At 47.6% G+C, this 16,173-nt stretch overlaps 1 protein-coding gene across 1 annotated transcript; it reads right to left on the bottom strand.

Annotated features, from left to right (window-relative positions):
- Nucleotides 1–2,061: 2,061 nt before the first annotated feature.
- LOC116981480 (immunoglobulin lambda-1 light chain-like) lies at nt 2,062–9,277 on the bottom strand. Its single transcript, XM_033034530.1, has 6 exons — nt 9,235–9,277; nt 8,798–9,080; nt 7,949–8,019; nt 4,312–4,581; nt 3,615–3,801; nt 2,062–2,260 (listed from the first exon to the last, which is right to left on the bottom strand). Exons 1-6 carry the CDS (start codon nt 9,275–9,277, stop codon nt 2,062–2,064), a joined length of 1,053 nt encoding a protein of 350 aa, XP_032890421.1.
- Nucleotides 9,278–16,173: the final 6,896 nt, after the last annotated feature.

Raw genomic sequence — 16,173 nt, 5'->3', positions numbered from 1 at the left:
GGTGTGCGTTTTCACAATTCTATTCCATTTTCCTGATGGGAATGGGAGAAGATTGAGTCGTCACGGCGCAACTCGTCCTTGATTAAGCAAAACGGCGTGAGAGGTAGATTTCGGACTAGAACGCATGCGATCGGAGTATAATTTTATATCGGGGTTCCTTGGCATATACTATCGAGGCCTCTTAGGGAATGAATTGTGGAGATAGCGCCAGGGATTGGGAGTGATAAATGGAAAGGTCAAAGGACTTCGGATGATGGAACCTAAGAAGAAAGGAAGGTGATTACTTCAAACAGGTGAGGCAGGGATGTTGTCAAGGAGGAACATTGGAGGGAGGGAATGCGTGAAAGGGTTGTTTAGTTTAGTTTAGAGATACAGCATGGAAAGAGCCCCTTCGGCCCACTGAATCTACAGTGCCCCTCTATCACCCATCCACACTACATTTATAGCCCATCTCACTCATCCACTCTCTGCACGCTGGCTGCAAATTGTAGAGGACGAATAACGTACAAATCGGCACATCTTTGGCATGTGGGAATATACTGGAGCACCCGGAAAACCCACATGATCACAGGAAGAAAGTGCAAACTCTTCAGAGGCAGCTCCCGATGTCAGGTACGAACCCGGGTATCTGGCGCTATGAGACAGCAGCTCTTGCAGCTGCGCCAGTATGCCATCATCACTGTGGCAATGCGCTGGGAGAAGCATGTAGCCGATGAGGCAGGTGGCTTTGGGAACGAATCTGGATGATAGTGGGATTGTTCTATTTGTAAAAATCGAACGAACCCAGCAGATCGGAAATGAACACAAAATGCTGGAGTATCTGAGCGGGGCAGGCAGCTTCTCTGGAGAGAAGGAATAGGTGACGTTTTAAACAGACCAGACGGCAGAGTGGATTCGACACGAAACGTTACCCATTCCTTCTCTCCAGAGATGTTGCCTGTTCCGGAATGTTGTGTCGACCTTCGGTGTAAACCAGCATTTGCAGTTCCTTCCTACAGAGTAGAACTGTGGTCAGGACGAGACCGTTGGAAGAGAGTAACCTACAACAGTAGAATTTCAGAATCAGAATCAGAAACAGATTTTACTCGCCAAGTAAGTTTTGCAACATACCAGGAATTTCACTGGCCTGGTCGGTCATACAATTAAAAGCAACAGGTTCAAAAACATATTTAACATGAACGTCCACCACAGTGACTCCTCCACATTCCTCACTGTGATGGAAGGCGAAATAAAGTTCAAGTCTCGTCCTTTGTTCTTCATTGGTCGGGGGGTCTCGAGCCCCCGTTGACGGGACTGTCTTAACTCCCGTAGCCGGCGGCGAGGCGTTCAGCTCCTGCATCGGGGGAGGGGGGGGGGGTGCCCCCCCCCCCCCCCCCCCCCGCGCCGGGCGATCGAACCTCGCCTCGGGGCTGGACGAACGGTCTGCGTCGTTGGAACTCCCGACCTGCCTCTCCCGAGACTTCGAGCCCTTGTTGGTAAGTCGACGGTGGACGCGGTGGGAGCGATACCAGGCAAGGGATCCGCTCCGATGTTAAGTCCGTGCCCCACGGTGGGGCTCACGACAGTCCGAGACGGCTCCCAGCTCCAGCGTTGGTAGGTCGCAGGGCCCTGACAATGTGATCCGGGAAATGATCACAACTCCGGGAAGGTAAGGACTTGAAAACAAGTTTCCCCCGCCCCCCCCCCCCCTCCCCGCCATGAAACAAACTAAAGTACATAAAAACAAACTTTAAACAGACATAAAAAATAACAAAAGTTGAGAAAACTAACAGACTGCCGGTAGGGCTAGCCATCTCCATGGTGGTCAGTAATGTTTACTTTTGCAATGGTGCTGTACAATCGGCGGCAGGATCTCATTCCTACCATGGCTCGTCGCGGTGAGCAAGCGCAATACACTCACGTTATTTCATTTGACAAACTCCGGTCGCAGCAGAACAGCGCTACGCACGTTCACACAGCCCGTACTCCGCTCAGTGTCAACAGTTGTGGCTGTACCATCGAGATCACATTTGATCCTCTAGGTCTGAATGCTTTGTCAGACCTGTGACCCTGAAGGGCTGGTTACGGCGGGTGGCTGCTCGTATTTGGACCTTTCATCGGGGACCGGGGGGGTGAAGCTCCAACAATTGTGCTCCGACTGTGGGTTTCCTGGCCTGTGGACAAGGAAACATCATGCGGATCTTCATCGCTCCGTTCTTCGTCGTTACATCGCTGCTCGGTTAGTATTTCCGTCTCCAAATTTATTTCTTGGAGCTTGTTACTACACATATTAAATTGAAGAAAGGGGTGATTGAGTTGATTGAAGAAATTATGTTAACTGATATGGAAACAAACGGCCTACTGTAGATAAGGAATGTGTGGCGTTTCATAGAAACATAGAAACATCGAAAATAGGTGCAGGAGTAGGCCATTCGGCCCTTCTAGCCGGCACCGCCATTCAATATGATCATGGCTGATCAACCAACTCAGTATCCTGTACCTGCCTTCTCTCCATGCCCCCTGATCCCTTTAGCCACAAGGGTCACATCCAACTCCCTCTTAAATATAGACAATGAACTGGCCTCAACTACTTTCTGTGGCAGATAATTCCACAGATTCACCACTCTCTGTGTGAATGTTTTTTCTCATCTCGATCCTAAAAGACTTCCCCCTTATCCTTAAACTGTGACCCCTTGTTCTGGACTTCCCCAACATCGGGAACAATCTTCTTGCATCTAGCCTGTCCAACCCCGTAATAATTTTGTAAGTTTCTATATGATCCCTCCTCAATCTTCTAAGTTCTAGCGAGTTCAAGCCGAATCTATCCACTCTTTCTTCATATGAAAGTCCTGCCATCCCAGGAATCTCACCATGTGGTCTCACCAACGCCCTGCACAACTGCAGTAGAACCTCCCTGCTCCTATACTCAAATGCTTTTGCTATGAATGCTAACATACCATTCACTTTCTTCACTGCCTGCTGCACCTGCATGCCGACTTTCAATGACTGGTGTACCATGACACCCAGGTCTCGTTGCATCTCCCCTTTTCCTAATCGGCCATCATTTTGATAACAGTCTACTTTCCTGTTCTTCCCACCAAAGTTATACTGCATCTGCCATGCATTTGCCCACTCACCCAGCCTATCCAAGTCACCTCGCAGCCTCCTAGCATCCTCCTCACAGCTAACACTGCCCCCAGCTTCGTGTCATCCGCAAACATGCAGTGTTGCATTTAATTCCCTCGTCCAAATCATTAATATATATTTCGAGACTCATAAGAAGGATCTCGACCCGAAACATCACCCATTCCTTATCTCCAGAGATGCTGCATGTCCCGCTAAATTAATCCAGTTGTTGTGTCTATCTTCGGTTTAAATCAGCATCTACAGTTCCTTCCTACACATGTTAACTGACATATGGTTTACTGTTAGACTGGAGCATCCAGGACTCGGTGGCACAGTCGGTCTCTGAAATGACGTTCGCAGTTAAAGATGACATAGCGCTAGAATGCTCATTTAGAACGGCAGAGACAATCCTGAATGTTTATTGGACCAGACAGCGACGTGGGCAGCAGCCAGTGATCCTGTTTCGGATTACGACAAGGATACTAAAGAGAAATGGGGATCTCACAGACCGATTCTCTTCCACGTACAATAAGGCTGCAAAAACCACCCAGTTAATCATCCGCGCGTCCGGGATTATCGACTCCGCCACGTATCTTTGTGCAATGGACTCCACGTTGCTGAAGAAACACGGCGGATACGCACAAAAACACACCGCATGCAATTGTGCACGGAGCCGCCAGATGGCGCACTCCACTACTAGTACGAAAATACGCAAACAATGAAATAGCAACAAAGCAATTTGTTCCCGGGGTTCAAATTGTAACTTTGTAGTTTCAATCTCTGACTGCGACCAAACTCTACCTCGATGTAAGTTACCTTCATCAAATTTTCTCCGTCCTAAACAGACGACAATCTTATAACCGAACCCCATTGGAAGGCAAGGCTAGGCAAGGCAAATGTATTTGTATAGCACCATTCGTGCAAACTGCAATTCAAGGTGCTTTACAGGAAATAAAAAATAAAATAGTCAATAATTAAAAATTGCAAAATAAGCAATACGACAAATGTATGAATAATAAAACAACGTCAATGAAACAATAAAACGATTTTAAAAAGCACATAAAAGGGTTAAAATTAGACGGTTAAGATTACCTGCATGTCGGGTTATGGAAAAGCTATACTAAACAACAGTGTTTTTAGGCCTGATTTAAATGCGCTTACAGTTTGTGCACACCTCAGGTGTTCAGGGAGCTTGTTCCACAGTACTTCCACTCGGCAGTACTTCGGGTAGCGTTAACTGACTGATTTTCTGGGCAGGATCGAGAGAACCGGAAATACGACCTTCGGCAGCCTCTTCCTCATCTTGCTTTCCTGAAGTATGTGTTTGGAGCAGGGATTCCAGAGCCTGCCCTGGGAACTGCCGGTACCAGTGTACTGTGTACGAGCAGAATCCGGAATATACGCAGTTAAGGGTGGCAGTGTCACCAGAAAGAGAGGATTGTTGAGGCGGACTCTGGAAACACGCGGAAATTGAATCTGCAGAAAATAACAGGGGAATAGTTATTGTTTTAACATTGACTGTTGGGGACTGTGACACATACAGAAACTGGTTACTGTCTTCGGTAGTTCATCACATGTTTGCAAAATGTATGGAAACGTCATTTATGAATCTTGTCATTGTTCCTACGACTAGTGGAGTTTTAATTTCGATTAGGTTAATTTACTTTAGTTTAGTTTGGTTTAGTTTAGGGACACAGCGCGGAAGCGGACTCATCGGCCCGCCAAGTCCGCCCTTCCTGCAATCCCGCATATTAACACTATCCCACACACACGATGGAATATTTACATTCATAGAAAGACAATTACCCTCAAACTTGTCCGTATTTGGAGTGTGGGAAGAAATCCTGGACCCCAGGAGTAAACCCACACAGATTATGGGAGAACATACAAACTCCGTGCAGACAACACCCAGAGTCTGGATCGAACTCTGATCTCCTGGGCTAAAAGCGTTGTTAGGCAGCACCTCTACCGTTACGTCAGCGTGCTGCCGTTGTGAAAAGCACTGACGAATATCCGCGAGGTCAAACTCTGGCTATGAAAGTAAAGTAAAAGTAAAGTAAATTTATTTATATAGCACGTTTAAATCAACTCGCGTTGAGACCAAAGTGCTTTACATAGAAAAAAAATAATTAAGCTTCCGTACATCCATAGAAAAATTAAAATTAAGAAAAATGACACAACATATTGTATAATTCAACACAAACGTCCCCCGACAACAGAATAAAAAATTATGTTGTGTGTTAGAAACATTCCAGGCTCTGGGAACAGTCAAAACGAGCACGGAATAATAGTAGGGCTGATTCAGAGAGTCGGGATCCGATTATTGAGACAAATTATCTTTGTCGGTTCTCTAACATGTTGTAATTGGTTCTTGGCGTTAAAACAATAGAACTAGTCATTCTCCCCACAGCTTGACTGAAGTGTATCCCTTCCTGGATACAGTTAAGGTTCAACAGTGGTGTGTTGGCATTTAAGGCATAAGGTCAGAAGGACCTGTGATACTAGTATAACGAGGTCATTCGATCCATCAAGCCTACTACGCCATTCCATAATGGTTGAAATATCTCACCCTCCGAACCCCATTCTCCTGCCTTCTACGCAATGTCAAAACCTCTGACGCCTCGACTAATCAAAAATCTATCTGTCGCTGCCTTATTTTCCCCCTGACTTGGCCTCCACAGCCTTCTGTGTTTAACAACTGGCCGGTCATCTTTTAAGTGCAATTTACACAACCCGGGGTAAAAGCTTTGCCCTTTATGTATCAAGAGTTGTTTGTTTCTCCACTGGGCCACGTTCTTCTACGTTTTACTTTCATTTAATTGAAGAACAGTTTTAGTTTTCAATCTTGGTCGCCCGCTTTTTGCTGCTTGCGGTTCATATTTCCCCCTCCAGCCAACCGTTTCAACAGGTCTGCCCGCTGTCGTTTTGATTTCAGTTTGTTGAAGATTTACAGAGGGCTCCAGCTTCACTCACAGCCCATCTACTCTCCCGCCAACCTCCCTCTGTTTTCCGGAGTAAGAAAGAGATTATTTCCCAGGCGTTCACACGCAGCGGGCGTGGATCAATCCCATGAATTGTATGGGATACATTTATAAGCCCGTTGTAATGATAAGGCGGTTAGCATGACTTCAATATTTGGTAAGATTTTAGAGACCATTAGTAAAAATGAGGTTCCAGTTACCTTGAAGCACATGATAAAATCGGAGAAGTCAGCAAGGGGGGGGGGGGGGGGGGGGGGGCGTGCTCTTGCCTGTCAAATCTGTTGACATTCTTTGTGAACGTAACAAGCAGGATGGACAAAGGAAAGTCAGAAATGCTGCTTATTTACATTTTCTGATGCATATTAAACGGTGCAGGACGCGAAGCGGCTAATTAAGATTGGAGTATTGGTGTTAGAGATAAGGTATCAGTGTGGATAGAGGATAGGCTGTCCGTTGCAGGGCAAACTATTGGAATGAAAGTGATCTTTTCCGCCTGCTCCCTTTGACTAATGGGACAATGTTGGGTTCACTACTTTTCACGTTGTATGTTTACGATCTGGATGATGCAATTGATGGATTTTCGGCTGATATCGCGGACGATGCCAAAAATAGGTGAAGGGGCAGGTAGTGTTGAGTAAGCATGGAGTCTGCAGAGTTGCTTGACCAGGGTGGGAGAGGGGGGTTAAATAAGTGGCAGATGGAATACTACACAGCACACTATACAGGCATGCACTTTGGCGGAAGGAATACCGACGTCGACTATTTTCTAAATGGGGAGAGAATTCAGAAATGGAGGTACAAAGGGACTTGGGAATGTTGATGCGGGAATTCCACAATGTGACTTTGTAGAGTGAATCGGCGGTGAGGGAGACTATTTCAATGTTAGTATTTATTTCGAGATGACTAGAATATAAAAGCCGGGATGTAATGTAGATGTTTTTTAGGCAGCCATTTGATCAAATGTGTTCAAAACTCAGCGGGTGAAGCAGCATCTATGGAGCGAAGGAAATAGGCAACGTTTCGGTTCGAGATCCATCTTCAGACTAATCTGAGATGGGGGAGAGGGCGTTGAAGAAAGGAAGAGGTGGAGACAGTGGGCTGAGGGAGAGCTGGGAAGAGGTGGAGAAAGCTAGGTCCAGAAATTGGAGAGGTCAATTCAGTGGGTATTTTGAAAGCCGAGATTAACAGTTTCTTGATAATAACGGCGTCAGACGTTACAGGCAGAAGGCAGGCGAATGAGGTTGGGAGGAATAACATATTAAGCCATGATCGAATGGCGGATCAGACACAATTATCCGAATAAACAGATTCTTATGATCTTATGAACTGTTCCCAACAGAAAATATCCCACATTACTTATCACTCTGATTCAGATTTGAGCAGCCGTGGATTCGCGCACCTCCTAGGTCCCGGCCCTGCAGAATAATAGGGTGAATTGGCCAAGTGCTCTGGAGCCAGCAGGGTGACAGGTTGCAAGTCGGCGGTTTGTAGGTAGGAATAGCTCCGCTGGTCAGACAGCATTTCCGAGAACATTGGTAGCCGACATTTGGTTTCTAGATTTCAGAGCCCAATTTCATCATCCTTGTGTCTGCATGGAAATCCATAGCTGTGGTTAGCGCTGTGTGGTGTTCCAGACCCTGATGGTTTTGGGGAATAAGCTATTCTTGAACCTGATGTAGGGGAGCCCTACATATCCTCTCATCGGACTCACGCGTACCGTAACATCTTGACCAAGTTGCTGGAAACTTTTATCAATAGAACCTGTTTCAATTGGAAAGCAATTCATGCCTCATTATCCAATATTAAACGAAACTGAATATTTCCAAGAACAGCCGCGGATGAGAGAGGTTTAGGATACTTACCGGCTGTGACAGTCCCCGTCGTCCCCGTCCCATCCTGACAGTAGGTGTCCCAATAGTCCACAGTGCCCCGCCTGTCGATGCTCGCCGTACAAGAACAGTTCTCACCGCGATTTGCCCGGCAACCATTAGAATCGCTGTCCAATTATTCCAGTAGTTTCAGACCAACCAGTAACTGTCCGCTCCCCAATCCTCGGTGGGACGACCGGTTCCCGCTAAGAAACAGATCTAAGAGCAGCGTGATCGCCCACGCAGGCAGGTGTGCTTTGACAAACAGGGAACCAATTATTAAGGAATGTTAACGGAATGTGGTAATCCCTGTGTAATTTATATGGACTACAGCGTCACGAACAATAATCGTATGATTTTGGTTCCGGAACCCAAGAATATATATCTTAACTGGGGTGAGTTTTTAGTCGACTCTCCTACACTGTGGATATCCCAACTGCCACACGTCGTTTCACGTCACTTACAAATCCCCAGGCGCCCGGTGAGACGGGCGGGCAGGAGATTAACGTTCAGCGAATGCATTTTTCGGAATGCAGTTTCTGTAACTGGATCCCGTCTGGAGTTGTGCATCAGAAGTGTGGTCAGTCATTCTCGATGGCAGTTCATTTCCACCATATTCGGTATAGGGGGCATTATCCAGCCGCACTCGCCAAATAGAGAAACCCCATTGTTTGAATCGCACGCATTTTCATCCGTTGCACCCCAGAATGCAGGGTAGGCGGGACAAAGCGGGCCCGTGGGTTACCCTGTGGATTCACCTCGCGTATTCACGTTACTACTAGAATCTGCCGTCAGGGTTTTTGTATTGCTGGAACCGCAGGCCCATCACTGTGTATTCTCCACTTGTACTCAGCTTGACAGTTATATGTGGCCATGTCCTCAACTCTCAAACGAATAATTTTCACCGTAAATGTATTTTCCGCTTTATTGGACGACACAACAAACCGTCCACCTGTTGTGATCGGTTGCCGTTTAGCACCGGGTTGCGCTTGCTTGAAGAAACGTCCTACATTATATTCGTACCTGCCAATGGAACCTTCTTGGAAAAGGCAGGTGATGGTGACGGACTGACACTGTTTTCCAGTCACCGCATTCGGGCTCTGGGTCACTGACTGACTGGAGGAGTCTGTAGATTAAACACAGGGAGAGGTGAGTGGGAATTCGATTCGAACCACGGAAGAAGGGTAAATCGCGGACAGTGTTTGGAATTCAGGTCGGAGTGGAATCGAGTTGTGTTATGTTAAACCCTCAATGTGAGGGAGTAGGGGACCGGTACTCACGGCGTAAGCAGAGTGACAGCACAAAAAACAGGAGGATTCCCATCGCGCTTTCTCAGGGAATAAATAGTTTGCGTGACGAGAGGCTGGAAACCAGGTCGCCAGACAGATCCTGCAGCCTATCCCGGAGAACTGAGCGGGGACCTCTGCTGGCCTGTTGGTTTCGGTGCGGGTGGCGTCCTGGGAATTTTTGAAAACATTCCAATCAATGTGCGAGGAGATAGACAGTTTGAGAAGGGGACCGTTACGCCTGCTGATTTGTTTGGTAGCCTGGAATCTGATGTGCAACATTTGATATGTCTCTGACGTTTCTCTGACGTTCAGTAGACCATTTGAACCATTCAGGGTTCTGAACATATTGGGGGGGGGGGGGGGGGGGGAAGTAGATAGGGTGAACGCACAGTCCCCGCTCCAATCGGGCAGGAGATATAGAAGTGTGCAAACTCACACCTCCAGATTCAGGGAGATTGTCTTCCCAGCGGTTATCAGGCAACTGAACCACCCTGCCACGACTAGAGAGCAATCCTGCAGTACTATCTACCTCATCGCTGACCCTCTGATTAACCTTATCGGACTCTGATGGCTTTATTATGCACTTAACTTTATTCCATTATCATGTAGCTGTACACTGTGAATGGTTCGATTGTTACCATGTAATTTCTCTCCACTGATTAGTTAGTATGCAACAAACGTCTTTCTCTGTACCTTGGCATAAGCGGAGGTGTTTTGTCAGCAGAGGGCAGCCGCTCCCCTGTGCAACTCCGCAATAATGCAGGAAGGCCAGTGCAAGGCCTGTCTGTTTGTTTGATGAGAGGCTGTACGGCCAAAGGTGGTGGGAATCGCTGCACCGCGGCTTATAACATCGACGAAAGATCAATGCGAGGCCACAGTCTGGCTGGGTACCGGTATAATTCCTACTGTCAATGATCCAGTGGAAGGTAACACACAGATTGCAATTAATGCAGTCACCAGCAGGGATGGAGAAACACAGAAACACAGAAAATAGCTGTAGGCGTAGGTCACTCTCCTTTCGAGACAGCACTGCATTCAATATGATCCAGGAATTTGGGCACTGGAGGTGGGGTAGCTCTGTTGGTGAGGGATGAAATGGACGCCCTTGCGAGGGTTAACAGAGGGACTGACTGAAATCAGGTTGGTTCTGGAACACAAGAAATTGAGTTTGTAGAGTGCCTCTGAGATGGATTCTTAAAGCGGCTTGCATTGGAGCCTACAAGAGAGAAGGCAATTCTGGATTTAGTGTTGTCTAATCCACCAAATTTAGTAGGGGAAATCTAGGTAAGGAACCGCAAGGAGGTAGTGACCATAATATGATAAGTTTTAATCTGCAATTTGAGAGGGAGAAGGTTAAATCAGAATTGTTCAGTGTTGCGGTTGAACAAAGGGGACTATGACGGCATGAGAGAAAAGCTGGCCAAGGTCGACTGGAAAATGATTCAAACAGGAATGACGGAGAAACAGCAATAGCAGGAATTTCTGTCCATTATGCAGAAGATGCAGGATCATTTCAGTCCAAATATGAAGAAATATTCTAAGGGGACTAAGAGGCAACCGTGGAAGGATGTTGCGGACGGTATAAAACTAAACGAAAAGATGTATAAATAGCAAAGAATGGCGGGAGCTAGATGATTGGGAAACATCAGAAGTAACAGAAAGGGCAATACGGTGTGAAAAGATGAAGTACAAAGGTAAGCTCGCCAGGAATATAAAGAAGGGCTGTAAAAACACATTTAGGTATGTTAAGAGAAAAAGATTAGGAAAGGTAGCTGTGGGTCCCTTGACAGCAGAAAGAGTTAAAATTATTATGGGGAACAAGGAAATGTCAGGAGAGTTGAACATGTACTTTAGTTCCGTTTTCGCTAAGTAAGAAACAAACATCTCACAGATGTACTAGAAGACTAGTGAGACGTATTACAGAGTCCTAGCGAGACCACATCTGGAGTATTGTGTGCAGTTTTGTTCCCCTAATTTGAGGAAGGACATTCTTGCTATTGAGGGAGTGCAGCGTAGGTTACAAGGTTAATTCCAGGGATGGCGGGACTCTCATATGCTGAGAGAATAGAGCAGCTGGTCTTGTACCCTCTGAAGTTTAGAAGGATGAGAGGGCATCTCATTGAAACATATAAGATAGTTAAGGGCCTGGACACGCTAGAGGCAGGAAACATGTTCCCGATGTTGGGGGAGTCCAGAACCAGGGGCCACAATTTAAGAATAAGGAGTAAGCCATTTAGAACGGAGACGAGGAAACACTTTTTCTCATAGAGAGTGGTGAGTCTGTGGAATTCTCTACTCCAGAGGGCAGTGGAGGCGGGTTCTCTGGGTGCTTTCAAGAGTGAGCTAGATAGGGCTCGTAAAAATAGCGGAGTCAGGGGATATGGGGAGAAGGCAGGAACGGGGTGCTGATTGGGGATGATCAGTCATGATCACATTGAATGGCGGTGCTGGCTCGAAGGGCCGAATGGCCTACTCCTGCACCTATTGTCTATTGTCTATTGTCTATAAGACAGACGATCTCGGGAGACGGAGAAACTGAAAGAAATTTGCATTGGGCGATAAATAGTAAGATTAAACGAGAACTTACCAGTTCGAAGTTTGATCTGTATTTTATGAGGAGTAACGTTGAGGGAATAATAATATAATAATAATAATATATCTTTTATTGTCATTGCACGTCAGTGCAACGAGATTTAGTGTGCAGCTCCACTGATGTACAAGAAAGGTAAATAAATACAATACATAAATAAGCAGGCTGAATTGATTGACGTGACCATCTGAGGGAGACTGTCCAAAGGGAGTGGGGGGGGGGGGGGGGGGGCACTCATTAGGGCCGGTTCCGAGCCGCAATTGCTCTTGGGATAAAACTGTTCCTGAGTCTGGAGGTTCGGGCGTATGAGGCCTTGTAACGTCTGCCGGAGGGAAGTAGTTGAAACAGACCGTGGCAGGGGTGTGATGAGTCTTATGGATGCTGAGGGCCTTCCTGAGGCACCGCGTGTGGTAGATGCCCTCCAAGGCTGGTTGCTCTGTCCCGATGATCTCTCCTCTCCGCCTCCGTGCAGCTGAGATACCACACAGAGATGCCATACGTTAGTATGCTCTCTGTGGTGCAGCGGTAGAACGTTGTCAGCAGCTGTTGGGACACTCTCTCCACACTTTCCCCGTAAATGGAGATTGGGGCGTATTCTCCAGAATGGGACCTCCTGAAGTCAATAATCAGCTCCTTGGTCTTGGAGGTGTTTAGTGCCAAGTTGTTATTGGCGCACCAGTCCGCCAGGTTCTGCACCTCCGCTCTGCAGTTTGTTTCATCACCGTTGGTGATCAGCCCAATCACTGTTGTGTCGTCTGCAAACTTCACGATGGTGTTGGTGTCGAATGCAGGGACACAGTCGTGAGTGAAGAGGGAGTAGAGCATGGGGCTTAGAACACAACCCCGTGGTGTGCCGGTGCTCAGGGTGATGGTGGAGGACAGGTGCGGGCCCAGGCTCACTGCCTGCGGTCGCTCCGTGAGAAAGTTCAGGATCCAAGCGCATATCGGTGAGCTGAGGCCTAGCTGGTGGAGTTTGGTGGTGAGCTTGGTGGGGATGACTGTATTGAATGCAGAGCTATAGTCAATGAAGAGCATCCTCACATACGTCCCCTGTCTGTCCAGGTGAGTCAGGACAGTGTGAAGGGCCAGAGAGATGGCATCCTCTATCGATCTATTTGCCCTGTATGCAAATTGATGGGAGTCCAGTGAGGCAGGGATGCTGGATTTAATATGGGAGAGGACCAGCCTTTCGAAGCACTTCATAGGGATTGGAGTCAGGGCAACCGGCCGGTAGTCGTTGAGGTTGGTGATTTTGGACTTTTTCGGCACCGGCACTATGGTGGCTGTTTTCAGGCACTTGGGGACCGTTGCCAGAGATAGAGATAGATTGAAGATTCTCGTGAATACCTCCGCCAGCTTTCCAGCACAGTCCTTTAATACTCTTCCCTGTACTCCATCCGGGCCTGCAGCCTTGCGTGGATTGATCCTACGCGGAGCGCACTGTACCTCCTGAGTGCTCAGTGTTAAGGCCTGTCCCTCCGCTATGGCCGGGGTTATTCCACGCCTGGTGGTGTTGCCAGTATCGAACCCGGCAAAGACGGTATTTAGTTCGTTGGCCAGTGCGATATCACCGTGGGGGCAGGCGGTGCTGCTCTTGTAGTCAGTGATGTCCCTGACATCCTGCCACATGCTTCTGGTGTCCGCGGTATTCAAGTGGTCTTCTACCCGTTGCCTGTGGATGACTTTGGCCTTTTTTATGCCTCTGTTCAGGTTCGACCTGGCCGCACTGTAGGCAGAAGTGTCCCTGGATTTAAAGGCGCTGTTGCGTGCCCTTAGCAGATCCTGAACCTCCTTGTTCATCCAGGGTTTCCGGTTTGGGAACATCTTTATTTGCTTGTCCACTGTGACAGTCTCCACACAGCAGTTGATGTAGGAGAGCACAGTGGATGTGTACTCTTCCAAGTCTATCTCTGCACCACTGGTAGCCTGTTGTGCAAACTGGTCCCAGTCGGTGCGATCAAAACAGTCCTGGAGTTGTAGGGTGGCGTCCTCGGGCCATATTTTGACCGTCCTTATTGCAGGTTTGGTCTTGCGGATGAGGGGTCTGTATGCAGGCAGTAGAAACAGTGAGAGGTGATCGGATTGTCCCAGGGATGGGCAGGGGAGAGCTCTGTATGAGTCCTTGATGTTGGTGTACACTTTATCCAACGTGTTTGAGCTCCTGGTAGGGCACTGCACATGCTGGTGGAATTTGCGCAGTGTGGCACGTAGGTCGACCTGGTTAAAGTCCCCTGCAACAATGAAGGCACCGTCGGGGTGAGCATCCTGCTGCTTACTGATGGCCGAGTGCAGCTGTGCTAGCGCTAGGTTAACATTAGCCTGTGGTGGGATGTATATGGCCATGATGATAACCACAGTAAACTCCCGAGGCAGGTAAAACGGTCTACATTTAAGCAGCAGGTATTCCAGGTCTGGGGAACAGTAGCTCTCTACTGCAGTGTGGTTGGTGCACCAGTCATTGTTGATGTAGATGCAGAGCCCGCCATCCTTGCTCTTACCGGAGTCCTTTGTTCTATCAGCACGATGCAGTGACCGGTTGGTCAGGTCCACAGCCCCATCGGGAACCAGCGCGCTGAGCCAGGTCTCTGTGAAGATCAGCACACAGCAGTCTTCCAGGGATCGCTGGGTGTTGATCCAGAGCCTTACCTCATCCAGCTTGTTGGTGAGTGACCGGACATTCGCCAGAAAGACGCTTGGGAGCGATGGTCTTTGTGGAGCCCTCCGTAGCCAGTCCTTCACCCCCGCTCGCCTTCCACGTTTCTGCTTCCGTTCCCGGCGCTTGCTCCGTCTCCTGCCCTCCGGAGTGGTGATCCAAGGGGCTTTCCTGCCCAGCTCCGACGGGACGGTAAGGGTACTGTAGTACTCACAAGCCAGGTTCTCGCAGCCACGTCCGATGCTGAGTAGTTCCGAGCGGCTCCATGTGCGACCAGTCGGGATTGCGATGCGGGTCTTGGTTTCCCTCGTCCTGTAGGTGAGTTTCTTCTTATGGTTCCTGGGGTTTCCGGGGTTACTAGGGTTCCTATGGGTTCTAGGGGTTCTGGGGTGTTTAATTACCTTGTTTTTCCAGCCGCGTTCGGTACCGGGCTGCTCCGAGTAAACTCGGGCTTGGGAGCGCAAAGCCGCTGCGTCTGGACGCGCCACCATCTTCCGCAATATATGAAGAACCCGCCAGTACGCACGTGTGTATTCTTCAAAGCAGCGGAGTGAATCACAGATACCTGTAATGACTTAAGCATAGTAAGATTAGAGAAAATATACCAGTTGTGTTTATGATCAAGGGTGGGAGCGGAGGGCATGTATTCCCTCAACGTTACTCCTCATAAAATACAGATCAAACTTCGAACTGGTAAGTTCTCGTTTAATCTTACTATTTACTTCGGAGTCACGTGAGTGACTACATGAAGATTTCAAAGCTCTGTGATTCAAGCCGTGGAACGAGTCCATCATCACGTCTGCCTTGGTTTTGGGGAGACTAGTGATAACATATTGAACATCAATATGATATATATAAATAACCATAAAGTTAATAATAATTGATAGCCCCTGTTTTTTGGCGTAAATTATGGTACAGAAACTTAACAATGTTTCTGAAAAATTCAAGTTTCCATTACTGGTCAGTTATAATCTTTAGAATGTTCTTTCCGATGGTCATCCTGCAGTCCAGAGGATTTTATCCATAGGAACCTCCAATTTAAATGCTGCCGACGTTGCTGCAGCCTGGTGGAGTGAGATTTTAACCCAGTTAGTGTTTACACCATCTTTTGTCAATACTATGTTAGCAATTTAGCTGGCCTGGCCTGTTATTCTTTAATGAAGCTGTCTGTCGTTGATGAGAAGTTCCTCTTCTGTGCCACTGATGGTCTGGGTTTGTTCCATGTATATTTGTAGATGTCTCACAACACAGTCAATCATCTGTAGGGTAGGCTCTAAAAAATGTTATTTTAAGGCCTGCTGACCCCTGTCTGTTTAGTTCCCTAATTCCTGAATATAGAAGTGTAAGTTGCCAGGTGAACTGGTCAAGGTATCCAGCCTTAATTTGGTAGGGACTGAGTCATTAGTGCCGTGACCTAGGCCATCAGCATGACAGTTTTGTAAAATGTCAAAAACTGTAATGACAGCGCTGTGGCTGGAGCCCAGTTCTTTAACAACGTTAAGACGATGCTGATGTCCCATATTTGGGAATACCTGGTCTTTGGGGAATTCCCATAAAAAGTGTCCCTCATAAGCTGTTGTTCCGTTCTCTTGCCATAGGTAAGTAGATGGGCCACTTCTGGCACAGTTGATGTCACTAATACTAAGCCCCTGTAGGTTAACAAAGCTTCCTAACAGGCTGGATGATG

Source organism: Amblyraja radiata, chromosome 15, assembly GCF_010909765.2.
Source record: "Amblyraja radiata isolate CabotCenter1 chromosome 15, sAmbRad1.1.pri, whole genome shotgun sequence".
Classification (NCBI taxonomy): Eukaryota; Metazoa; Chordata; class Chondrichthyes; order Rajiformes; family Rajidae; genus Amblyraja; species Amblyraja radiata.
The sequence above is the reverse complement of the archived record's forward strand: the minus strand, read 5'-3'. Positions and strand labels throughout refer to the sequence as shown.

Bases quoted from the DNA above. Each gene is read 5' to 3' on its own strand.
- LOC116981480 (XM_033034530.1), bottom strand. From the start codon at position 9,277: ATGGGAATCCTCCTGTTTTTTGTGCTGTCACTCTGCTTACGCC. The intron at 8,020-8,797 runs GTGGAGAATACA...GAGCATCGACAG, and splicing joins AACTGTCAAGCTGAGTACAA to GCGGGGCACTGTGGACTATT. The intron at 2,261-3,614 runs GTCTGTGAGATC...TAATATGTGTAG, and splicing joins TTGTACGTGGAAGAGAATCG to TAACAAGCTCCAAGAAATAA.